A 27,030-nucleotide genomic window follows, 5' to 3' on the forward strand; every position below is an offset into this window, starting at 1 on the left:
AGTTTTCAGCGCGTCCTCCCTTGCTGTGTTGTGACTGGAAAAGTGCGTGCAGGAGCACATGCGCAAAACGTAGGTTTGTAAAATGTCCTTTTGTAAAATGACATATTATAAAATAAAAATAATTCTTATATCATTTTACAAAACGGTTTTGCGCATGTGCTTCTGCGCGCACTATTTCGTGCGTTTTTGACGACACGGGACCATGGGCTGGGCCACTCGTTGCTTCCGGGAATAGTACTGCCCTACAGTGTTAAAAATCGCTACATATAATTGTTATAGTGTGCGTTATTTGTTTTCTCTTTAACTTCTTTCAGCTCTTTTCATGTTTGGGGGGTCGGATTGTACAAATTATGAAATTTTCGATATCCCAATTTTGCATATCGTCCAGACAACAATTTGGATATTATCGTCTAAACGATATATCGCCCACCTCTCTCTCTCTCTCTCTCTCTATATATATATATATATATATATATATATATATTTTTTTTTTTTTTTTTTTTTTTTTTTAAGCAAAATGTAATTTCTCTTTAGCTGGGTGAAATAATTGCACACTGGAGAATGTGTTTGACTGTGGTGTCACTGCATGCATGGACAGGTTTTCAGGTGTATGATAGTGGTTTAGCATGTATGTTTATCAATAACAAATAAATCAAATGCATACAATTTGTTGTAAATAGTTTTTAATTTCTATCTTTCCAATGTTCCATCCAGTATAAACCATATGCATATGACATTTACCTTGCTTTTGCCTTTTTTAGACAGATGAAGTCTTACAATCATGAAATTAGATGTCAAACAGGTGACTATTGGGTCACATTACAGAGAATTAACTTTTCTTAGAATTAGCAGGTTAGAGTAGATTTAAGTAAGTAGCATGTTTTTGCTGGCTCTTGTTCGTCTCAGTGATTATGGATGTTATACTGACAATCTCGAACATTACATCAGCTCTAAAAACAAAAATACAACACAATTAATCTGTTTTACATGTTCCAATATTTCTAATTCATCTGAGAATATGTTGTGTGAGTGTAGTTTAGAGACTGTTTTGAGAAAATGGTTAATTGATTCAAGAGATGAGTGTCTTTGCAATTGAGGCAAACTTGTGATGATACCAATGCTGAAAATATAATTTTAACATATTAACATTATACTGTAATATTTAAGTGTAAAAATCAAGTGTACTTCTTTGTCATTCATCCCTCATTATAGTTCAACACCTAATGTAAGATCTCCTATCTGTTATAAAGAGTTTCAGTATACTTCAGCATTAATGAAATACACAAGTACATATATTTTTATTATTTTATATGCTGAATTAGTGAAATGAACATGCCCTTATCTTTTGATGGTGTGCCTTTAGCTAAATTTTATTTTGCATATGTGCCTTCTTGAAAGTAAAATAGGCTGAGTATTAAAAACAAAAGATAAAAAGGAAATTTCAGGTGTTTTCTTCAAGGGATCTAAAGTAAGAACAATCTGGTAGTATGTGTTAACATTATGTATTCCTCAGTGTACACTTAAGATCGGTTTCAGAAATTCTTAAAGTGTTGTGTTAATGCAGGAGTAAAATCAAAACAAAATGTTACATTTCTAAAACAAAAAATTTATTGACTCCAAACAGCATTTGGACAAAAAGAGCCAATATCATTGCATTAGGAACAAAATAATGAGTAAACCTTTATGGTAAGACTTTATTTTACAGTGTCTTTCTTACACTTGAGTTTTCTTACATTACTGTAGTAATTACTATAAATTGTGCTTAGTTACATGCAACTAAACCTAAACCAACCCTGATCCTCACCCTAACCCTATGATAAGTAGCTAAATGTAGTTAATTAATATTACTCAATTCTTAAATGTATAATTACACTGTAACACAGACACCTTAAAATAAAGTGTACCCAATTTATTTTAAGGTGACATAGTTACACGTTACTACATGTACTTAAAATAGTAATAGCTGTAAACAGAGTGTGTGTGTGTGTGTGTGTGTGTGTGTGTGTGTGTGTGTGTGTGTGTGTGTGTGTGTGTGTGTGTGCGTGTGTGTGTGTGTGTGTGTGTGTGTGTGTGTGTGTGTGCATTACTCACTGTTCATAATGTGTGTGCTCTAACTTGGATGGGTTAAATGCAGAGGACAAATTCCAAGTATGGGTTACCATGTCACTTTCACTTTAAAAAATGCCTTAACACCAAATGTAAAGCGCCATCTCACTTACTGTACTGTATACTATTCCCACTCAAGAATGTGACGTTTTGAATGTCAAGCTGAATGGTTGCTGTGGTTACCAGTTACAAATGTAGACAAATGCATTTTGACTTTATGAGCGATATTTTTTATTTTTTTTAGTTATAAAAAAGTCATGTTAGTGTTGTTGATCAACGCTTTTAAACCACTACCCTGCAAAATCCCTGTACCAAGTGGCAACATCCTTAAAGGTATAATTGTCACAGTGTCTGTTTTGTGTTTCCCCGGGTGTCCACTAGAGGTCTCTCTCCCTTACTGTCACCATTCATTCTGGAACTGCATTTCCCACGATCCTTTGTCTGTACTCATCACTCATCATTGCACACAGCTGTTTCCCATTACATTGTTTAGTTTCTGTGTATAAACACCCTGTCTGTTTCAGTCCATGTCATGGAGTTGTTGTTTGATGTCACTTACACTTCCAAAGTTTGTTCTCGCCTGCTTTGTTTCTTGTTTCTTGTTTCTTGTTTCTTGTTTCTTGTTTCTTGGACTGCTAATATGGATTTTGAACCCTGCATGGATGACAACGAATTGGATTGCCCTAACAATAAATATACTGCTTATGGATCTACCTGTTTTTCCGTGTGTTCCCGTGACAGAACGACTCCGTCCAAACATAGATCCAGCGGTATGGATGTTCGTGGCTATTCCCCAACCACGAAGACATAGAGTAGGCAGCAGAGGGGGAATTCGCCAGTGGAAGAGGTCCCTCCCCGTATGAACATCTTTCAATGCCTTGCATTATGGGCCCGCCAGACTGAGGAGGCCATGGTGGTCAATTCCCCTGAGCACCCTTCCACCGATAACAGAGTCTTTTAGGGGAATCCGTCTGGCCAGGTTTTCGAGGGCTCGTGGAGGCCGCAGGGGAGGAGGTGCTAGAGGTGAGCCTCGGACCCACTCTCCACTTCGGTCTTTCTTCGACCATGGGCCGGTGATGCTCAGCCCAGAGCTCCCTTCACCACTGGTCCTGTCCAGCCCGGAGCCTGCACCTCGCCATAAGAAACGGCAGAGGAGGAAGACTTCCCTTCTCCCTAATGTCCCAGAGATCGTCCCCGTGCAACCTGCTGTCGTCCCCGTGCAGCCCGCTGTCATCCTGGAGGTCGTCCCCATGCAGCCCGCTGTCATCCCGGAGGTCGTTCCCGTGCAGCCCACTGTCATCTCGGAGATTATCTCGGAGCTGCCCACCATCAGTACTGCCACGGCAAGGAGGGCTGTCTTCCTCTTTTATGCAGTGGCAGTACTGCATGCATGGAGAAGACACAGAACTTCTGCCGATCCAGAGACTGTTCAGGATGTATATATAATGTATTCTGTACAGTCATGTGAAAAAGAAAGTACACCCTCTTTGAATTCTTTGGTTTTATCTGAACATGCTAAACAAAATCATGTGGTCCTTAGCAGGTCTTAATATTAGGTAAATACAACCTCAGATGAACAACAACACATGCCATATTACACTGTGTTATCATTTATTTAATAAAATTAATTAAAAATAAATAAAAATTGGAGAAGCCGTGTGACAAACTAAGTACACCCTATGATTCAATAGCTTGTAGAACCACCTTTAGCAGCAATAACTCGAAGTAATAATTTTCTATATGACTTTATCAGTATCTCACATTGTTCTGGAGGAATTTTGCCCCAGTATTATTTACAGTGTTGCTTCAATTCATTGAGGTTTGTGGTCATTTGTTAATGCACAGTACTCTTAAGGTCCTGTCGCAACATTTCAGTCGGGTTTAAGTCAGGACTTTGACTGGGCCATTGCAACAGATTGCTGCTTTTCTTTTTCAGCCATTCTTTTGTAGATTTTCTGGAGTACATGGGATCATTGTTTTGTTGCATGACCCAATTTAAGCTAATATTAGCTGTCAGAAAGATGGCCTCACATTTGAATCTAGAATAATTTGGTATGCAGAGGAGTTCATGGTCGATTCAAGCCGAAATCATCAACCTCCACCACCGTGCTTGACAGTTGGTTGTTTGTGCTGATCAGCTGTACAGTTAAATCATAAACATAGTCAAAAGTGACACTTAAATTTGGAGTCAGATTAAATTATTCATGGAGAATGAAGTGAGTAATGCCAGTCATATTTATACCCGTATGTATTGATAGGTGTGCTCCCAGGCGAGACCCCAATACATCAGTATTTATTTTAATTCTTAAAAAACGCCATTCTTTTATTTGAAAAAGTTCATTATTTTATTGACAAAATATTTTGGTTTTTCTTGTATAAATATATATTTATTTATTTATTTATTATTATTATTATTTTTTTTCATTAGATCAGATAACATTTTAAACTGTCATATATGGTCATGTTTCAACGTGCCCCTCATTTGTTAAAATGCGCCCCACCTATGGGGCATGTGTCAGTTTTACTGAAGAATCAGGCAGGTGAGTAAGAATAATGATTTATTGAGAACAGAAGCACGGAACCAGCAGATGTTATGGTGAGGTAATGCATTACTGAGATGATGAATGAACTTAGCTGAATGAGTAATATGAATGTCTTTGCCGGTGGAGATGAAACCAGAGCGGAGAACGGATGATGATGGTGATCAGCGGAGATGGTAGGCGGGAATAGAAGACTGAAGAACACCGTCTATGTTGAGACTAGACAGGGGTAGTAGGTGGAGTGTGCAGATCTGGTGGAACCCTGACAGCATGTTTTCACATTGCAGGGTAAATAAAGAAAAAAGTAAACTGTAATAATGAAACAAAACCACAAAATTAAACTAGATGTGTGAAATTAATGTGGAACAAAATTAATACTCTAAACCCCATGTGGACTGAGAGAGACAAAAAGTTTTATGTTGTGCTCGGCTGTTCCCTACATCAAGTAATATTTATTTTGTTTGCTGTGGAACAATGACCCATAAAATACACTAAAACACAATGATCACAAAAATGGATCTTTTTCTTTGTGCGCTGTTATCCAAATATTCAGAAATCATGCTCTGAATGTTCATTTGTTTCATCACCAATTGCAGAACAACATCGTAAAGAGCTCTGGAAACATGTAGACAATGTAAACTGACACAACATGACATTTCCTTTCTGCTTTTTTTCAGATTTGTTTTTTTTTTCAGCACACTTATGCAGAAATGAAAGTAAAGGTGTGGCAGGAAATGGCGCAATATAAGGAAATAATTATCAAACAGTGCACAAGTGCATCTAGACTTCTCAACTTGACAGCTGAATCGACGACAGTCTCCAGTTTTTTCTCTGACTTTATCTGTAGATATAAGGTAACTTTCCTTCAAATTATTATGATGCTGATTGTTGATAGTTGATTAAAATTAAAATATATATATAGTTTAAGAATGCAAAGAAATACAAAATAGCATTGTTTAATTAAAGGCAATCATTACAAAGCCATTAAGGACTATACCATTAAAAACACATCTGAAGTGTTGCATTTTATTATTAATAATAATATTTAGAATCCCTATATATTTTACATAAAGTGTGGTTCTACCACACATAAAATTACTTTTATATTTGGACAGACACTTATTTGGTGATGTTTCGACAGACACTTAACGTATGATAATTACGTATTGACAACCTATACCGTAACATTTTATTTAAACACACTTTAATGTCCAAAAATAAATAATGTTTCTTTAATTGTTTAACCAATACTTCATGTAATATTTAATGGCCCTCATTTATCAAAAGTGCGTACACCAAATTTCCAGCGTACACCTGGCGTACACCCAAAACCACGTTAACTTTGAGATTTATCAATATGGACGTTGGCGTACGGCACGCTCAAATCCTACGCCAGCTCGGGAGGTGGTGTACGCACGTTTTGAGTGCGGGAATGCGCAAAAAAACAATTCCTAACACCACAAAACGCACTGACAAACTAAAAGATATAATATAATATGACCCACTGTAAAAAAAACAACAACATAGTAATTATAAACTTTGTGTTTATTTTTGTGCAACATGGACTTCAATGTTTAATTTGTGTGACTTTACCAGAGCATTTGAATTGTAGGCATATGTATTCCTTAAGTTGCGAGCCTGTGCGCTTTACCTGACGTTTCAAGCCTTGTTTATACTTTCGCCTGGCTCCGCAGCGCGAGTCTCCGCGGACTGCGCGCGCACCTCCCCAAACGGACGAGGCGTTTATACTCGACGCGCTCGCCGTTGTACTATTCTTTGAAACGATGGTTAGGCCAGGGTTAGGCCCGGCAGGTATGCACGGACTGGGTTTAGTAATGAAAGGCTTCCAATGACCAAAAAAATAATTCAGACTGACAAAATAATAAAAATGCCATTCTTCTTCTTTTAAATAATAATAATAATAATAATACAAATAATAATAACGACATTCTTCTTCTAAATAACAAAAAGCGTCATTAATAATAAAAATCTAGAAATCAATTTTGTTTCTTTCCACTTCCCTGGTTTCGCTTTCTCTTTTTTCAAAGAAGTTTCTCTTTAATTTGCCGTCTTCCGTGTGTCCATGGCGTAAAATGAGGGCGTGGGGGGAGCGGAGACTTGAATAGGGGCGTGTTATTCTAATGACGATCGTTTTCAGCCGCGGCATTTATCAAGGGCAGGTATTGCGTACACCAGAATTTCAAAGGTACGCACAGCTTCATAAATCAGGCGATGAGAGGAGTGTAAGCATAATCTTACGCCAATATATACGCCCGTTTCTACGCAAGATTGATAAATGAGGGCCAATGTGTTTGCTGTGGGACAATTATCATATAAATACACTAAAAAGACAACATAAAATGATCATAAATATTCATCATTTCATTTGTGAGCTGTAATCGGAGGATGTGGTCTTGTATAGCTGGCTTCCGCTTGCTGCTGCTTGCTTGTTTCTCTCTCTCCAAAAGATCTTCCACCCCTGAGAGCTCTAAAGACCCGCTTTTATAATCACTATTGAAACACATTATCTCTACATTTTCGCACATGTTGCTTCTTTTTGCGTTAACATATTTCCTGCGTTAATTGTTACAATACTTGTGTCAATGCACCATCTTTACAGGATGTGGTGTACACGTAAGTGCACAGTGTGTGCTTTTGTCACCCTATGTAAACTTCATGGCCCCTAAAGAATAACCAAGGTCGTTGATTTTCTGCTTTTTATTATTTCTTTCCTTATAATTTAGATATTTTTCTAATTGTTTGGAAAAGAACATTCTAATTGTCTACTGTAACTAAATTGGTCATTGGACATTTTTGTGCCATTGCATTTTATTTATTTTATTCTCTATAAAAGTGGTTATGTCTAGGCATAAAGATAGTGTTAATGGTCTATAATAAATCATTGAAAAAAAAAAATACCGATATATATATTATATAATTACAATTATACATGTAGCTGTTTATGTTTACGTGTTGATGTTGTCTATAAATCCATATTGTACATACAAAACAATGTTCTCTCCCTGTAAATATTGCGTACTAATATACCTATAAGTTTAAGTAATGAGACCAGGCTGGGTTCAGTAAGAATCTTAACACCTGGTTAAACCTAAAGTGGCAGTTGTGGGAGAAACAATAGGAAAGCAATATCTTTGGACACCAGAATGTTTAAAAACGCAGTCTCAGTAATTCTCTTTAAAAAAAAAAAAAAATCCTACCTTTCATAACTCTTTGTTTTGACAGGGACCTTTGGTCTGTGAGAGCAGATCTGTCGATGGCTACACAGACAATACATTTTGTCACCTGGAATGTTAATGGACTTAAACGAAACAAAGAAAAGAAATTTCAAAAACTACAAAATGCGGACGTGGTTTTCTTTCAAGAGACACACGTTGGAGAACGAGATGAACATATTATTGAAGGTCTAAAAAATGAGTGGCATGTTTTCTACACAAAGTTTACCTCCCAAAAGGGAACAGCCATACTAGTCAAGAAAAGACTAGATTTTGAATGTATAAGTGATGAAAAAGATAACTGTGGAGCTTATGTTGTGTTGAAATGTAAACTGGAAGGTCAGCTGTACACTCTGGTTAGTGTTTATAACCATGAATTAGACACAAAAACCCTTGAAAAACTTTCACGTTACCTGCAGTCAATGACCACAGGGCTGCTGGTGATTGGTGGAGATTTCAACACGGTTTTCAATCCATGTATCGACAAAGACAATTCAAAAGGGGTGACAGACAGCTCAAACCACAGAAAGCTGCGCAGTTGTGTGAATAAGTTCATGAAATCTCTTCAGCTAGTTGATGTCTGGAGAAGAAAGAACCCTGTAAAGCAGGAGTATACATTCCACAGTCAAGTTGCGTCCAGGCTGGATTACTTTTTTGTTCCAGAAGAATGTATGTGGCGAGTCAGAAGTTGTGAAATCAGAGACTCAGAGAAGCGCGACCATCGTCCTGTGTACTTGGAGATCAACAATGTTCCCACAACCCTTTTTCAGAAAGATCCCCAGTTAAAATCCGTTTTCCAATGGCTGAATCTAAAAAAGGATCTTTTGACAGATGAGACGGGTTCATCGATGGGTGAAGAAAGCTCACATGCAGTCAGTGAGGTAGACATTGTGTCAGCTGTACAATCTCTTCAAGTGTCAGACACACCGAGACCAGACGCCATCCCAGTTTCCTTCTATAAAGACAACATTCAGGATCTAATTCCATACATTAAGATGCTCTATGACAGAATCCACAGAGGTGCATTTAACTGCTCTGAGAAACACTTTAATGAAACTGTGAAAAGTCCACATGATGATAGTCAACACTTTTTTAATGTTGACTACCTCATCATTGCAACTATTCTAGCAAGACGTCTAGATGATTTCTTGGAGTGTCAGTCAAAGGGTCTTGGACCAAAAAATTCAGCTACTGTCATGATCACTCCCAAAACCTTCTGCGCTGAGATGAGGTTGTCCTGTATTAAGGATAAAATAGAAGAGCAAAAACGGTCAAACCCAACTCTGTATCAGGATTACCTCATTGTGAAAAACCTTCTCAGAGATGCACCAGAAGCAGAAACTGAATCTGTGGAAGCTTCAATTGAGAGAGACAAACTGTTGGATCAGGGCTGCCCTTTGACCCCAGTTCTCATTACACTGGCTCTGAAATGCTTTGCTTCCGCATTAGCTGGGCGTTTAAAACAGAATGATATTCTGGTTTTCAAAGAAAGTGTAATACTTTGCATCCATCCTGAGGACCTTGAGGAAGTAATAGCTGCAGTGAGGAACAGAGATAATGAAGTGTATTACATTAAGGAATTATCCAAAGGTAAACAATTAAAGTGCCATGGAAATGAGTCTGATGGAAGGTGAGGATCTTGAAGATGACCAAGATCTCATTTGTTATTAATAATATACATATGTCTTGCATTCAGTATAGAAATTTAGCTTGTTCCATAATTTGTGCAACTAAGGAAGTACAACCAATGTGGAAAAAATTCTTGTGAATTGGTTATTTCCGTGTATTTTGTCAGAATGTCCTCAATCCCATGACTTTAAGATGACTTGTTTGGTTAACTTTTCAATTAAGCATATATTTATTTTTCAATCAGAGCTAAACATAATTCTGTCCCACTTCACTAGAGTGACCATGTATGCAGTTGTCACCCTGCAAGACTCGGATGAGGTGATGGTGGTCGCATCAAACTGGTTGTGCTCAGACAAGAAACAAAGTTACTGGCCTCCATTCAGATCCCCAGAGAAGTACATGGATGCTGTTCAGAAGAGACTTAAACCTGAAACAGGAGGAAAAACATGGGAGAAATTAAATATTAGCTTTCATGCAGAATATGGTAATGGTCACTAATTTAAAATAATTGTTAAAATTTTGGATTTTTTATTAAGTTCTCAAATAATATATAATAAAATAGTTCTCTTATTTCAGTCTCTTTTGATAAGGCTAAAGAGGGGCAAAAGGAAATTGCAGAGCATAAAGAACGGTAAGTAACAATTTGTTTAAATTATTTTACCTATTAAAAGGTCAACTAATTAATTTTGTACTGATTTGTTAAAGTATTGTTTATTTTCGAATAAAGATCGTTTCTATTAACCACTGGATTTCCTGGAAAACAAAAAAGACAAAGACTTGAAAGCACTCAAGACATGTCAAAAAACCCACTTCCTACACCATCTACATCTACATCAAGACTGTCAGCTGATGGTGAGTCAGCTTCTTTTGTCATAATCAGAAGTTTTGTCTTTTCTCTTTTTTTTTTTTTTTTTTTTTTTTTTTTTGTAATTACAGCAAAACTCATTTTACACAACAGACAAGGCTGAACTCCTCCAAATGCTGAAAGACATCAAGAGCACAGTCCAGGAAAACTCTTCTATGTTAAAGAAACTACTGAGAGACAATACGGTTTCTGAAGCGCCCAGCAGTAGCAGCTTGCCCACTAGAGATGTTAAAACAAGCCTAAATCTGCCTCTTAGAACCTTTGAAGATGTGGTCAGGACTGAAAATGAGCTCAGAAATGCAACGAAACGCCAAAAATATGTGAGTCAACACAGCATTAAATAAATAAATAAATAAATACAGTGTTATAATATTATTGCATATTTATTATTAATCTACATTATTATTAATCTCTTTCTATTGATTAGCATAACACAGATAACTATTTCAAGTTCTCTCTCACCCAGCTCTGGTTCCTTGTTCAACTTTAATTGGTGCAAGATTTCAGTTTTGTGGTCATAACACAACATATTTGACCACTCAATGCCATGCTTGACCGATAAGAATCAAGTATTTCAAGACATGTAATATTAATAAACAAAACTTAATAAAATATTTAAAAGTATTTTCTTTACAGGTAAAATATCTGTCAAGAATTGGAGGTTTTGGGCCCAAGGATGTGGTTAAGAATATTATGCAGCAAGTCCTAACAGATGATCTGGCTAAGGAGTTCAACTGGCAGGGCAGAGGAGATAAAAGGCCCTTCTCTAAGCTTATTTTAACAGATGTAATCCGAGGTAATCTCACTGCTGCATGAACACTTCACACATACCAAGAAAGTTTATATTTACTTATGTTTTGTCTCTATTCAATCACTAGTGAACTGTGATCTCTGCCAATTTGATCTTTAAAGTGTACAAGAGCGGTTGTGAGTTTGAAGGACCACCATCCAACATTTCCAATTCATTCTTCGGGTTTACTCTTTCAGATGCTGCATCAAAACACAGTGTAATGAGGGTAGACTGTGAAACTGAAATAAAAACGTATTTGTGGTACACAATTGATCGAATTGGTCGGAGGAGACCAAGAGATTATGGAGGTGAGTGATAATGATATTATGAACAAGCGATATCAATATAATATGTTGTCATACGTTCTATAGGTTGATCTTCTATGATGGTTGGGTCAAGGCATCTATGTTAAGAAAATCACCTTCAGTTGTTTACTGGTCATTGTATACTTAGTATAAATACCTCCTTCCCCTGCAGGTGTGACTTCAGAAACTTCTCCCACACTGCTGGACAGTGCCTTCCTGTCAGATATTGGAATGACTTTTCTTGATTTCTGAGTTTTGCAACATTTACTCATAGGTCATGTAAGTTTAACTGCATGCTTAGATTAAACATTCAATTTCTATATAACTATTAGGCTATGTGTACTAAACTAGCATGACTTCGTGTACTCCAAATATTGATTCTTGATGAAATGCTTAAATTGTTTTTTTATTTGTTTTAAAGCTAAATCTAATTTCTCTTCAGCTAACTGGATGAAATAATTACATACTGGAGAATGTGTTTGACTGTGGTATCACTGCTTGCATGGACAGGTTTTCAGGTGTATAGTGGTTTTAGCATGCATGTTCATCCATACCAAATTACTCAAATGCATGCAATTTGTTGTAAATAGTTTTTAATCCTTTTCAATGTTCTATCAATAAGATATAATTATTTTTTTCCTAGAATAAACCATAATAACACATGCCATTTACCTTGCTTTTGCCCTTTTTTTAACATTTTTTACAGAAGATGAAGTCTTACAATAGTGAAATTAGATTAGTTGTTAACTTAGGGGGCGCTAACACAACACCGTTTGAACAGAAAACTCTCAAGTTCTCAAGAACACTGATGGCGTGCACATGCATATTACGAGTTCAATCTATAGGTATGCATGTTTGACACAGTGCAGTCGTGTAGTCCTTCCCTTCAAACCAACCCTCAACAAACTACTTGTCTGGGCTTAAAATGTATAATACAGAATTATTATCGCTTCCGTGTAGCCACGCGAACCGGAATTATCCCGACAATGCTTTATCTGTAGAGAGGTAAAGGGAGGGGAGGGAAGTCTTCACAGGGGAGAGACTAGTTGACACTTCAGGACTGCGTTGTCGTTACATTCAGGCGAAGGTCCTTCATCAGATCTGGATACGCCCTGGATACGGTGGACTGCGGTAAACCTCTGGATAAACAGAGAGACTAATATTAGCGTAGACGCCATTCTTCTTATGATGTAACGAGTACATCAGGATTTATGTACTCCTGAACTTCAAAATAATTATATTTGAAACTAGACTTCTTAGTAATTCTGAAAATATTACTATAAATTACTAGCCTGACTTCGTCATACTCATATTCTAGTCAGAATGTGAGTCTGAGACTGCTCCATAGAGATTTGATTATGGGGCGTGTCTCAACCGAACCAGGAAAAAACAACAACTCTGCACTCAATTGGATAGGCCTACAACCAATCAGAGCAACGGAGTAAATGACGCATGTTCATATTCATCTTCATTCATATTTTCAACCAACAAAATGTCGCGGCTCTCTGTTCCTCTTTTAAAATGAATGCGCTGTGGATTTCTTCTATAACAGACGCGATGGCGGAATCTACACATGATGTTTCATAAACAAAGTTCGGGAGGAGCACATACAAATAATCAATCCAATATCAACTTGTCATCAAACAATACCATGTCTAACGTTACCCTATATCAGCATGAGGAAGCATATTCACTCTGTCAACTTACCTAACACTCCTTGACAGTTTTTCAGCATCCCTTGGTCCCTCCACCACCCCGAATCCTCACTCTTGTCTTGTTCTCTCACAACCAGGAACACGGGGGGAGTATGGCTACCGAGCCCACAGCCCTCGGACAGCACGTCATATACGCATTTAGTCTATCTGACTTATTTGTGTGAACTCGTGAAATCTTATATACGCATTTATTCTATCTGACATATTTGTAAATGTGAACTCGTGAAATCTCAATTCTCCAGCTGCACTCGTCTTTGTTGTAAACTAATTCAAATCAAGCGCTCTTTGGTGACGTGGGTGATTACGTTACCGTTGCTCATCTGTCCATCATCGTATAAAGCCCGCCCTGACAATTTGATTGGTCCGAACAATTTTTGTTCGGGCATAATAGCTCCTCAACGGAGCGAGTCCAGACCGAACTTCCCGACCAAAAAATATTGTGGGCGGGGTTCGGGCTGGCACCCAGGCTAATAAATTACAGCAACACCTCCCCCTTTGCCTTTCAGATGAGGTTCATGTTTATTACAGTAATCTTGCAGGGTGGTCTCATTTAAAGTAATGTAATCGTTTGGTTTTAGCCAGGTTTCTGTCAAACTTAGTACATATAGAATAGACGTTCTCAACGGGGGCGTTGGAAGCAAGATTTTTGAAAGGGGGGCGTTCAGGTCTTAATGGGGGGCGTTTACGAGTTTAAATATGTAACGCAAATTTTTGTTCATTCTTAAGCATTTAGTAATTTAGATGTAATAAACACTTTAAGTGGGCTATTTAAAAAGTGTTAGGACTATGTTTTTGTTAAATTATGTTGTAAAACATATGCGCAGAGTGTGATGTGATATATTGTGTGTGCACGCGCATCTATGGTGCGCGTCAAAGAATACCTCAGCAGCGCTAAAAAAAAAAAACATTTGTCCGCACCCGCTCTACTCCTGACCGCAAGTCCACCGTCAGTGTTGTAGGTAGGCACTAGGCAGGTTTTTTGTGTTAATTTCTATTTCATTACGATTGAAAGCAGTATCAAGAATAATGTCAAAAATATCATTTGCAGTCAAGTTCAGGTATGTGTATGCTGTGAGTGTTCTCACCGCGCGCGCATGTTGTGATTCGCGGAGTTTTGACGAGTTGTATTTTGACGACTTGATATTATTTCTTATTCAAAAGTTTAGAATGCCTAACATTCTAAAATCTTCCAGTTTAATGCGACATGTAGCCTATCGTTACTTTTGCAACGACTCTAGTCTCTATTATTTTTCCAGTCATGCAGCGCTGACAAGAATCAGCATTCACAAGCTCAAATATGTGTTTCGCGCTGACAACAATCCGGTGGTGCCTAGAATCATGCAGTGGAGGAATGGAAAGTTGACAAGCCATTAAAAAGTACTGACTTAAGAAACACTTATATTTTTCAAATATTTATATAGTATTTAAATATTATATACAAATATAATATTTTATAGTCTGTAATCATATCATTAACAATAAGTGCTTTTGAAGTAAGGGATCTAATATTCAGCAACCCAAGCTTTATCATTTGCTCATTTGTATTATATCTGTTTTTTATTTGTTGAACATCAATTACATATTTAACCTTAGATGGGTTTGGAAGTTTTTTGTATGTCCTAATTCGGGGTACAGACACAGTCTCTATATGATGATATCTAGGTGAAAGAGGCTCTATGTGATGGGATTTATCTGACCTTGGTGTCGTGGCGCTGGCAGATGGTCGGTTTAGCCAGTCTGTCTGCTTCCTGACCTGAGCCCCATTTCATGTTTGAGCTCTAAGACTATGTGCCATATTACCATAGAGAAGAGCAGCACCATCCCAGGAGGGATGAATACCATCTCTTTTTAACAGGTCAGGTCTGCCCCAAAAACTTTTCCAATTGTCTATGAATTCTATATTATTTTGTGGACACCACTTAGACAACCAGTCATTGAGTGAAGACAATCTACTAAGTATCTCATCACTCCTGCGAACAGGAAGGGGGCCAGAGCAAATTACAGTGCCTGACATCGTACTTGCGAGTTCACACACCTCTTTAACATTAATTATTGTGATCTCCGACTGGCGGAGTCAAACATCATTAGTGCCGACGTGAATAATAATCTTAGAGAATTTACGATTAGCATTAGCCAGCACTTTTAAATTTGCTTTGATGTCAGGCGCTCTGGCTCCCGGCAAACATGTGACTATGGTGGCTGGTGTCTCTATATTCACGTTCCGTGTAATAGAATCGCCAATAACTAGGGCACATTCAACAGGATTCTCAGTGGGTGTTTCACTGAGTGCGGAGAATCTATTTGAAGTTGTAAATGGAATGGAAGAGCTGTGTTTTGTCCCGCGACTACAGCCCCTCACCGTCACCCAATTGCCCTGCTGCACGGTTCTACTTCAGACGAAACCGAACAATGTACAGCGTTCACTAAGGTAGTCGCATCCAAAACAGTATCTAAAGCCCTAGCATGCTTACTATCCTCGATTAAAGTTTGGATGCGTGTCTCTAGTTCTGAAATCTTCCCCGTCAGCTTGACTATCTCCCTGCATTTATCACATATAAATCCTGTGCTGACAGAAAAGGCTATGCTAAACATGTTACATGAGGTGTACTAGTTTATGTGACCTCGTGAAGTACGTTACATGTACTTACTATAGTAATTACTAAACAGTAAATGCATAGTTAAAATAACCCTAAACCAAAACCTAAACGTAACTTTAAAGTAAGTACATGTAGTTAATATTACTCAGTACTTATTTGAGTAAGTGCAATGTTACGTCACCTTAAAATAAAGTGTGACCAAATAAACCATCTGGAAACAAATAATCAGAGTTAACTTTGCATTGTCATTTTCTCACTTTTTGCTTATTTCTATTTTTTTTTTTTTATTAGTAGTAGTAGTAGTAGTAGTATATTTTTGTGTGTGGCTTTTTTTTTTACAATAAAAAAACACAGGCAGAGAGAAGGAAAAGGACTGAAACATGACCAGGCTCAAACCCAAGTACATAAGTGTTGCAAATTGCATTGTAATGTATTGTATTGTCACACTCAGGGAAACAGATATAACCAGCATATAACATTAACAACACCAAACAAAGAACTGAATGAAGACAGAACATAATACACAAATTAACAAAAAAGCTAATTTATTGGACTACAGCTGAACTGAATCATAAATCCCTTTTTTTTCCAGCACTCCAAAGCTCAAAAGTCTGAATATTATCCAATTTAAATGTTATTTTTAATATGATTATCAAAAACATTTTTGTTTATCCTACTAAGATTGTCCTCATTTGTAAAAAAAAAAAAAAAAAAAAAATGAAAGAAAATTGATAAATACAAAAATCTCATTCACAAATATTTCACAATTTAAACATTATTAAAAATACATACTGAGTTACTAAAATAATATTTGTCATAGAATATATTTATTTCTTCACAGTTTGAACTTTGCTTCCAAAATTACATGTTTTTTCCTTGAAAAAAAAAAAATATTCATGCCTTAAAATAGCTTGTATGTAACTCTACACCCTTGCTTCATTTAGTATATACAATTCTAAGAATATGCAAATTAGCCCCGCCTCCACTCACACCAGCTCAGAGATCTCAGCCAGCGCAGCTTCTCAAGGGCGGCTGCACGAGGGCTGATGACGACACAGCGGTTCCACGATTGGCCGGATTCACTGCATGACAACGATCACGTGTGTTTCGTGTTTATTCGAACACCTTCCTCTAAAGCTCTCAGATCAGTTTTTTTATAACAGTAAACACTCTTTTCATGTCGTTGCGATGTTATATTGTGTCATGTTTTTCAAATTAAAACTGATTAAAAAACGTAGACTCAACTTCATTGATAGTAGCTTATGTTGAACTTTATTCTTGTTCAAACAGACGCTGTATGAAGCAGTAGGCCTACGTAAAGTATTGAATGAAAATGTCTCTGAAACATCTATTATTTGCATTTATTTGCATTTTTTTTCACTTCAGCTGTGGTAAAGTATGCAAACACCACGTGAGTGGTCACCACGGGAACCAGAAAGTGTCCGACTTCACGTCTCCGTTTGCAGCTCCTCCCCGCCTGTACGCGGCTACTCTCGCCGATCGGGTGCATCCAGCCGCAGTCGATGTCGAACACACCTATTGGTTTCAAGGTAGTTTGTGACGTCAGAAACACCAGTGATTTCAAACCGCGTTTTTGAGACTGTCTTTGATTCACTGCAGTTTTAAGGAGAAAATACTCAGCAATGGTGTTGACTTATACATTTCGTATAGTTTGTCTTAAAGCATATTAAAAACTCCACATATACACATAAACAACATTAAAAGTTGGATTTTCACCACAAGGCGACTTTAATTTTAAGATCTGAGGTGAATTATCCATTGTTGCTTTTAGTACAGCTACAAAGCTAGGAGTACTAAATGATATTCAAAGTCACATTACATGCTTTTAACATTAAATAAAACACATAAATATTACCTGAGATTATCATTGAAAGTTACTGTTGTTCACTTTATATAGATTTACACAGCAAAAAAAAAAAAAAAAACCTCCGTAAACCTACTTTCAACTCGTATTGCCCATGAAAGACATAATGCAGATAAATATGCAGATACAAGTATAATATTTCACTATAAGATTAGGTGTTAAATTAATGTGCCTCCATTGTTCCTGTTTACAGAATATAGCATACAAATTAGTAAATAAATAAATCTTTATTGTAGCATACTTTAAAATGCACTGTGACCTGTCAAATGTTACATTTTTAAGTTGGAGTACAATAATTCCTTAAAATACAACTATATTATTGTCAAATTTTCCACCAATAATGGGGCAAATTTGTTTCTGTGAAATGTTTTACTTTCAGCTACATGCTGTATAGATGGATATATAGAAGTTAGATGTAGAATTTAGACATATAGATGGACTTTTAAGAATTTAGATATGCACTTAGTCTTGTTGGTGACAAATACCATACAACATTTTTTTATTTTTTTTATTTTTTTTATAGGGATACAACACTTTTTCTTTATGTAGATAATAGCAGCTTTTGTTTGTATATAATGCCAAAGACTTAAAATATGATCTTATTCCTAAAGGATATTCACTTGTTTTTCCATAAGAGGGCAGCCTAACCTCACAAAATTGACAATACAGTTCACCACTGGAGGGAGTCGAGCACTGTATTTTATGTTATGTGAAACATAGTACAACAAAAACATACTAATAACAAATTAATGCAACAAAAATGTCCAAAATGGACTGCTGTCTATTGGTCATGAATCCTGTGACCTGTCGGAACTCATCTTAAGGAAGGATATCTGATTTGTGACCTGGCTCTTAATGTCTAAACACCCTCATATCAATCACTCTACAAACATGGTATCTAATTTAGAATAGATTATATTACACAAGATTGTATAGCATAGACGTAGTAGTAAAGATACACTCTGAATGTTGCCCCCTAATGTGTGCTGCTTAATTTAATGTAGTAAATGTAAAGCTAAAATATATGGAGCAAATGGATAACTATTCTGATCTTTTCCTTTTAGTTTTAAAATGCATTTGCCAATAAGAATCACAGTGTCAGGGTAATGGATACTACAAAGTAAACGTCTCTCTCTAGACAGTGAATGCATCTATTGACTATAGCACTTCACATTTAGCCTCAGATTTCCTTTTAAGGGCTCGTCATTAAGCTCTCTTTACGACACAATATTTCACTCCGATGGATCGAAGCGGTTGACCATTCTTTATGTTGAACAAGGTGCCCCTCTTGCTAGAAGTCATTTCATTCCACAAATGGCTGCATCACACTGAGACGGTGGGTTAAAAAAAGGTGTTTAAATGGAGTTGAGTCTGTATTGATCTAAGAGACGGCACAGCTTTCAATGGCCTCGATATGACACCAGGAAGGACTTGGAGACCACACTATTGATCAGCCTTGAGTCGATGTGGTGGTTATATTGAATCGTCTTCTTGATACTGTCACCCGACAGGTGCCACACTGAGCGTAATTAACCAAAGTGTGTTAATGAACTGCCAGAGATGAGACTACAAACAGCATGACTGTGCCATGTACTTGTTTCTAAACTGAGCTCTTCAGGTTTAACAAATTGAAAAATACATCAAGGAAGCAGGTTTATCTAAAAACACAGAAACCTTGCTGGGCGTCTGAAAATCAATCCTCCTGGGGAAAATATGGAGTTTTGTAGATTCATATTTACATTTTAAATGGAAGCATTTATTGTACTGCTTTTAATTAAGACGTAATTGAGTTTATGTTGTGTTCGGGTCATTTTGGCCCGGAGAGGATTTTCTTTTTCCCAAAAATCTTAGTTAATGTTATCACATTGGGCTAAAACTTGCTGACTTTGCTCACACTGGGGATAACTACTTTCCCAAATTTTTTGGATAGTTTTTGTACTTTTTTGAGGATGACTGAGGTGCCCTTGAGCAAGACACCAAACCCCCAATCGCTCCCCAGGAGCTGCAGCAAAAATGGCTGCCCACTGCTCAAGGAGTGTGTTTTTGCTGTTTGTGTGTGTGTGTGTGTGTGTGTGTGTGTGTGTGTGTGTGTGTGTGTGTGTGTGTGTGTGTGTGTGTGTGTGTGTGTGTGTGTGTGTGTGTGTGTGTGTGTGTGTGTGTGTGTGTGTGTGTGTGTGTGTGTGTGTGTGTGTGTGTGTGTGTTCACTACTCACTACTCCCAATGTGTGTGTACTGACTTGTATGGGCACCACACATTCATGTACACAAACTATTTTGAGTATTACAGGCTTTCTTTTTCACAGAGATGAACTTTATCCTCAGATCAGAGCCTACGATCAATCAGTTCCAAAAATAAATGCAAAACCTGTCCCAGTTAAAAGAAAACAAGCTGACAAAAATATGAAATCCAATATTTGGTGATTATATAGCATAACAAGATATTTATATGTTTGTTGTTGTTGTTGTTGTTGTTGTTGATGTTATTGTTGTTGTTTTTAGGCTGGTCATTTTTGAACAGGAACACCACAAGTGTGCCTTTGTTCCATTTTGTAAAAAATAAAAGCATTTTTAAGCAAACTTCCTGGTTAAATATTAAAGCACGGTGTGATAAAAAGTGCAATTGTTTTCCATATTTAATTGAATTGACAAGATTATTCACAAATAATTCCTTTTTTGGTCAAATCAATGAGGCCTTCAATCAATCAGTTCCAAAAAGAAATACAAAACCTATCCTAATTGAAAGAAAGCAAGTTGATAAAAAGATTGAATCCAATATTTGATGATAGTATAACTAAGACAGCTTGTTTCCGACACAGAATAAAAAATAAAAAAGTTAATTGCTACTTTTTATCTCACAATTCTGACTTTCTTCTTTTTCTTTTTTTTTTCTTTTTTTGCAAGTTAGAAAGTCAGATTTGCAAGATATAAACTCGCAATTGCAAGAAAAAAAATCAGAATGGCGACTTTATATCACAAAATTCTGAATTTGTAACTTGTAATTGCGACTTTAAAATCACACAATTCTGACTTTATAACTCGCAATTCTGACTTTATATCTCGTAATTTTGACTTTATATCTCGCAATTCTGACTTTATATCTCGTAATTTTGACTTTATATCTCGCAATTCTGACTTTATATCTCGTAATTTTGACTTTATATCTCGCAATTCTGACTTTATATCTTGTAATTTTGACTTTATATCTCGCAATTATGACTTTATATCTCGCAATTCGGACTTTATATTTGCAATTCGGACTTTATATCTCGCAATTCTGACTTTATATCTCTCAATTCAGACTTTATAACTCGCAATTGTGAGTTTAAATCTTGCAATTCTGAGAGAAAAAGTCACTATCACTAAACGCACAGTCATGAGAAGAAAATTCAGAATTGTGAGATAAAATGTCGCAATTATATTTTAAATTGTTTTATTCCGTGGTAGAAACAAGCTTCCATGCATAATAGCGATTTACAAGGGTACCGGGAACACCAAAGCTGTTATTGGGTTTTCAGCACAGCACAAGGGTTAAAATCATTGTAAAACAGTACTGTACTGTAATGTAACGGTACAATAAAATGCCTGTATTACAGTAGTATCACTATAGTAATAAGAATTGAAGGTTAAATGTGCCAATGTTGTCCTGAAAATAATGTCAAAATGCAACAAAAGTGGTACATACATCACAATATGTAGTTATATAACAGAAGAAGCATAAACCATGACTATTAATATTGTGACGACTACTATTCTTCTTATTATTATTTTGAGAGCTCATTATCTCACATTTCTCGCTTTTAATTTTGCACTTTTTTCCCTCTAGGTTTGTTTCTTGTTAACATCCTGTGTTCTGTATTTGTCCAGGAACATGTCTGCTAATGTGAAAGACATAAACGAAGAACATACTAGATCCCTTAACATCAAAGATGCATTTCTCAGCAAACCAGCCATCAGCCCAATGATGAAAGAGCACAGAGGGGGTGACGGGGTGACGGGAGGATTTATGTGGCAAAGAGAAAATAGACAGTGAGTAGGAGGGTGACAAAAAGGTGGATACATTTATGTTTGAAAAAAAGAGAGAGAGACTGTGTTGTTGTAGCCACTGTATTGATACTGGGAGCACAGCTGACCATTAGATGTTACATACAGCAGACAGAAAGACAAAAAAGAAGAGAAGATCAATTAGAGAGAAAATGTCTATAATGAGCAGGAGGGAGGCAGTGAAAGGCACGAAGAGATGAGGGAAAGGAAGAGCAAAGAGAAAACAACAAAAAACGCAGAACTATTTAGTATCTTATTGTTGTCAGATGCGGGGGACATGAGCCAAGAGGAACGGGGTCTTTGTTTGTCTGAATGTGCACTTAATGGCTTCCTTTCAGTTCACTGTCTGCAGCGAGACTTTTGATCACACGTGTCTGTCAAATATCACAACGGTACAGTTTTTGCCTCTAATTGTAGGTCTGTACAAAATATAGTGAGCTGCCTACTCTATATTCCAAAACTAAATTATGTTGCCTTTTAAAATATGTTCCGGCCAAACTCAAAGCCAGAATTTATAGAGAAAGCAATTCCGAAAATGTAACAAACAGTGAAGAAAAAGTAAGAGAAATGTTTATAATAAATAGTTGTATATTAATTTAATTAAGTACACAATAGATTATTTAAAAAAAAAAAATCATTGTTTAATTTATTATTTAATAATCAAATAATTAAAACGCACAATTTTACCCAATATTTTTGTAATTTAAATAATTATTTTTAAAAAATATATTATTTTGATATTGTCTGGTTTGTGTGTGGTTAAAATATATTTTTAATACTATTTTTATTGTTTACAAAATTAACACTTAAATATTTAAAAAAATATTTTACCCAATGTTTGTGAGTAAAATAGAATCTTTCAAAAACACAATTATTACTTTTTTTTAAATTAATAATTAAGTAATAAACTAATTATTTAACCAAACGATAAATACAAATGATTAAATACCATGTATAATTGTAGCCAATATATATATAATATCACAAATATATTGGTTAAATATTGAATTTTTGACAATTTTGAAATTTTTGGAAAAAAAAAATGTATATACATAATATGGGTTCATTATTTTGATATTGTCTCACTGTGTGGTTTATATATATATATATATATATATATATATATATATATATATATATATATATATATATATATATATATACTGTATATATATATATATATATATATTACAACTAAAGACATTCTTTAACGTTAAAGATTTTAACCCATGTTTGTGTATCTTGTGTTTAGGCTTATTAGAGTATCAGCATCTCACAACATGAGTGCTATGTTGTTGAGATGGTATGTTAAAACCAATTTTAAAAAAGCTTTTAGCTGTTCCATTTAAAAAAGCTGCATTTTGTTCCATTCCACTCCCACCAGCTTTTTTGTATGTGTGCTGTATGAACGGCCTCTTTAAAGGCAGCTGCCTATGTAGACTGTAAGCCAGCTCACTAGATTTTGTACCAGAGCATGTGTGTGCCTTCTCACCATTAGTAGCCTCTATTTAGTATCTCTCCTGACAGATTTGTCAGGTTTATGGGGCTGGCTGTCTTCCTTCTTTTTGTGTTCATTAAAAAGTCCCATCTTAGCTCCACTACCTTTAGTTATCAGGCATGGCGATGGAGAGCGAGTCTTCCAGTTCTCTCTCTCTCTGCTCAGATGACTGCATTAGGCAGCACCTTTAAAGATAATTGCTTAATTGGGGCCTTTTCATTTGCTGTCAGCGTATGAGTGCCCGTGAATGGCTAAGATAAGACCGTAATTATGTGGCCAGCTTCGATATCCACTTTCGCAAGAGAAGGATGCTGACAAGCGGCTCTCGTGGTCCAGCATCGCTCTCCGCGGCCTGTCAGAGAGCCAGAGACACAAAAGAAGATGAGTAGGAGAGAGAAGAAAGGCTTCAGAGAACATTAGAGAGAAAAGAAGGCTGAAAAAAGGGAGAAATGTGGTTTCACAGACATATAAAAACACATGTGATTAGTGAGGGGACAGACATGCTATTAGCCGAGACCATAAAAGGCAGAGAGATATGGTCAGAGGTATCACAAGGACAACACACAGTGATTAAGGAAAAGAAAAATGTGTATATAATGTAATAAAATGTATATTTACAAAGATGTTTAAGGTGGCATTTAAAATTTATTTTAAATGCCACCTTAACAATATTTGTTAACACACAAATATTATTTATGTGTATGGTTTTTTTTTTTCTGCGAATTTCTCTTCAGTAAAGCACTTTGTGCTGTTTTAAGGTGCTAAAAATAAAGTTTTACTTACTAACTAAAAGAAAAAAGTGAAGTCTAAAAGTACATTTACTCTGACTGAAGTCACTTTCCTGCTGAACACTAAAGCCGATCCCATTGGTTGTTGCTGCATTTAGTAAAAAAAAAAAAAAAAAATCCTTATGCCAAATTATAAAAGAATTATAAGTATTTGTTTGAAAGAAAATATCACTTTTATTTAGCTAGGATGCAATTAATTGATCAAGAGTGACAGATAAAGACTTTTACACTATTACGTCTATTTCAAACAATTGCTGATCTTTTGAACTTTCTATTCATCAAACCTGAAAAAAGTAAAACGGTGTCCACAAAACTATAAAGCACCACAACTGTTTTCAACATTGATAATAATAAAAATGTTTCTTGAGCACCAAATCATCATAGAGTATACAATGATTTCTGAAGGATCATGTGACACTGAAGACTGGAGTAATGATGCTGAAAATTCAGCTTTGCATCACAGGAATAAATTACATTTTAAAATGTATTGAAATATAAAATGTAATATTTCAAAATATCACTGTTTATGCAGCCTTAGTGAGCTTACATTTCTCTTCAAAAATATTAAAAAGTCTGTCTATATACTTATAATTCAGGTCATTTTTTCCCACAGTAAATTGCTGTCAGTGTGAATATGGTCATGTACCGAAGTGTTGTTGTTGTTTTTCTACATATCAGCACGACCACCAAAAGCATCCAAACGTAAATCAGTTTTAAGCATGCACCAAAAGTCCATTCATTGTAAATTTAGTCACCAATTTTAGTCTGGCAAATTGAAAAGTGTGAATCGCAGGGGCTTTTCATGTGGTTTGGCCATCAATAGACTGGCACAAATTCATCACCAGCTGGACAGAAACAGACTCTGAGGATGAGAGGTGCTTAGAAAAGTCACAAACATGGAGGTGAGTTTATTTGATGTCTAGCCAAAGATGACAAATGCATGACAGGTACTTAAGCGGTTTAGGTCAACGATGTCACATGTGGAAGGATTAATAAAATATGAGTATGAAAGCTAATGCTTTAATATGTAAAACTGCTCTCTGTTTCTTTGAAAACTTTTGCAGCTTTTAAACCAATAAAAAGGGTGTTGTTTGACCAATACACTCTTAAAAAGAAAGACTGAAATGTTATTTGGTTCTCCAAAGAGTTCTACAAACCTCTTTTTTGTAGAACATTTTAAGATTCCTTTTTCTGCTAAATAACCCTTTTGTGGAATGGGAAAGTTCCATGATGTCAAATGTTATTTGTGGGACCATATGCCAATAGAGATCCTTTATTTTTACGAGAGTATAGTACCTGGAACATCATTCCTACTGTGAGAGCAGAGGAGAAGAAAAGGGAAACTGAAAGATGAGGGTGAAGAGAGAGAGTGATGCGCAACACAGGAAGTGGATGGGGGCAAGATTAGTTTTGCTCCGGTAGTGACAGATCTGAAGAACAGGAGAGGCGAGAAGAGAGATGAAACCGGGAGAAGAGCAGGATTAGTGCCACTAGAGGGATGGTATGTGTGTGCGCATGTAGGCTTTACTGGATGCAGGGGGGGGACCCTGGAATATGAGGAATTCTGTGAGTTCAGTGGGGATTAGTTTTGCTTGAGGAGTGAGAGCTTGAGAGGAGGATGTGAGAACGTTTCTTGATCTCGGCTTGCATCATACACGGAAGAGCCGTGAATTCTAACACTTCCAGGGTGGCACAATGCTGAAGGTGCAACTGAAAAAAGTCTATATTTTAAACAAAACCAAAAAAAAGGTCAACTTTAAGTCACATACAAAGTGTCTTCTATCAATTACTGTTTATTTGATGTACCAGAAAAGTGGTACATCAATCAGCTGAAGGGTTGGTTCAGCTCAGGCAGTTGCCTTGTACTTGTGAGATCTCACTTCTTTGAGGGTATACAGCATGTTTTTCTTCATCTAGCAAGGTGATATTGTTCCCTTATATCAGGTAACACCAGAGATTTCCTGTCTTTTGTGAAATCCAGATTTAAAGATGTTAAAAAGTGTGGTTCTTCTCTTTGTGGGTGTTTGGCAAAAGTCTCAGAGTGGTTGATTCATAGCAGGGTCGTAACCCTTACGATGTAAAAAGTAAAAAGTAGTTTTCTTTGTTGGTCAATGTAAAAAGTTACATTTTTAGGCTGCTCTAACAGCACTTGCCATGTCAAAATGATTAAGATGGCCATTTAAATCAAAGAAGGGCCTTAACTGTTCACAGAAGACGAGTAAAAATACCAACGTGACACTTTAGTTTTTGAACTGAATTTTAATTTTAGAACTTTTTAATGAAATTTCATAACTTTGAATTGAAAATATGCTATCAGTTACGTGAATTGAAAATATGCTATCAGTTACGTGATTCACGTTATTCACAACAAAATGCTAAGAGACGAGAAACGTTCCGCGTTTTCAACATATTAGATGGATAAGAATGAATGTGTGCATGTTTTAAAATATTATTTGCAATCGTTTAAATTGATAACTTCACTCCTTTCACTATTTCTTTAACTTTATTCACTTAAATCCCTTTTAATCCTTTAATTATATTTAAAAAAATAATAATAAACTTTACAGTTAAACCCCGAGTGAGAATAAAATGCATCAACCATAACCCTTAGAAAAATGAAACAGGCCTATATATTTTGTTTGTCCGTTTATCTCAAAAGTCTGGTGTTAGTAATAGTTTTTTAATGTTTTTGAAAGAAGTCTCTTATCATCACCAAGGCTGCATTTGTTTGATCAAAATACAGTAAAAATATAATATTGTCCTTCTATTCTATCACAAGCTGATCATTCATGAAGAAGAAGAGAATCAACACAACAATAAATCTATTGCGATATGCGATTAATTCAATTCAGTTCACTGAAAAACAATAAAGTGAGTTTTTTGGGGATGAAAAATATCCGCTAAAGTGTCATGACACTACCATTAATTGTATAAATTAGCCTAGAAATCTAGACGCACCCTAGCGGCAGCAAAATGTATTTTGCAGCCAGGGTAGTCTAGCAACTCTGTTGACTTTCGGAGCTGTAAAAACCTAAATT

General features: G+C 36.1%; 1 protein-coding gene across 1 annotated transcript; it reads left to right on the top strand.

Moving 5' to 3' along the window:
• The first annotated feature begins 5,411 nt into the window (after positions 1–5,411).
• Positions 5,412–17,709, top strand: LOC308696777 (uncharacterized protein). The gene is made up of 10 exons (XM_081375677.1): positions 5,412–5,500; positions 7,890–9,509; positions 9,784–9,992; positions 10,085–10,139; positions 10,236–10,360; positions 10,467–10,693; positions 11,010–11,169; positions 11,361–11,471; positions 11,641–11,747; positions 17,167–17,709. The coding sequence occupies exons 2-9, from the start codon at positions 7,921–7,923 to the stop codon at positions 11,718–11,720; spliced, it is 2,556 nt and encodes an 851-aa protein (XP_081231803.1). The 5' UTR covers positions 5,412–5,500; positions 7,890–7,920; the 3' UTR covers positions 11,721–11,747; positions 17,167–17,709.
• The last annotated feature ends 9,321 nt before the right edge of the window (positions 17,710–27,030 follow it).

The sequence above is a fragment of the Scardinius erythrophthalmus genome (assembly GCF_964197995.2).
Source record: "Scardinius erythrophthalmus genome assembly, chromosome: 10".
NCBI lineage: Eukaryota > Metazoa > Chordata > Actinopteri > Cypriniformes > Leuciscidae > Scardinius > Scardinius erythrophthalmus.

Bases quoted from the DNA above. Each gene is read 5' to 3' on its own strand.
- LOC308696777 (XM_081375677.1), top strand. From the start codon at position 7,921: ATGGCTACACAGACAATACATTTTGTCACCTGGAATGTTAATGGACTT. The intron at 9,993-10,084 runs GTAATGGTCACT...CTCTTATTTCAG, and splicing joins TAGCTTTCATGCAGAATATG to TCTCTTTTGATAAGGCTAAA. The intron at 11,170-11,360 runs GTAATCTCACTG...TTACTCTTTCAG, and splicing joins TTTAACAGATGTAATCCGAG to ATGCTGCATCAAAACACAGT.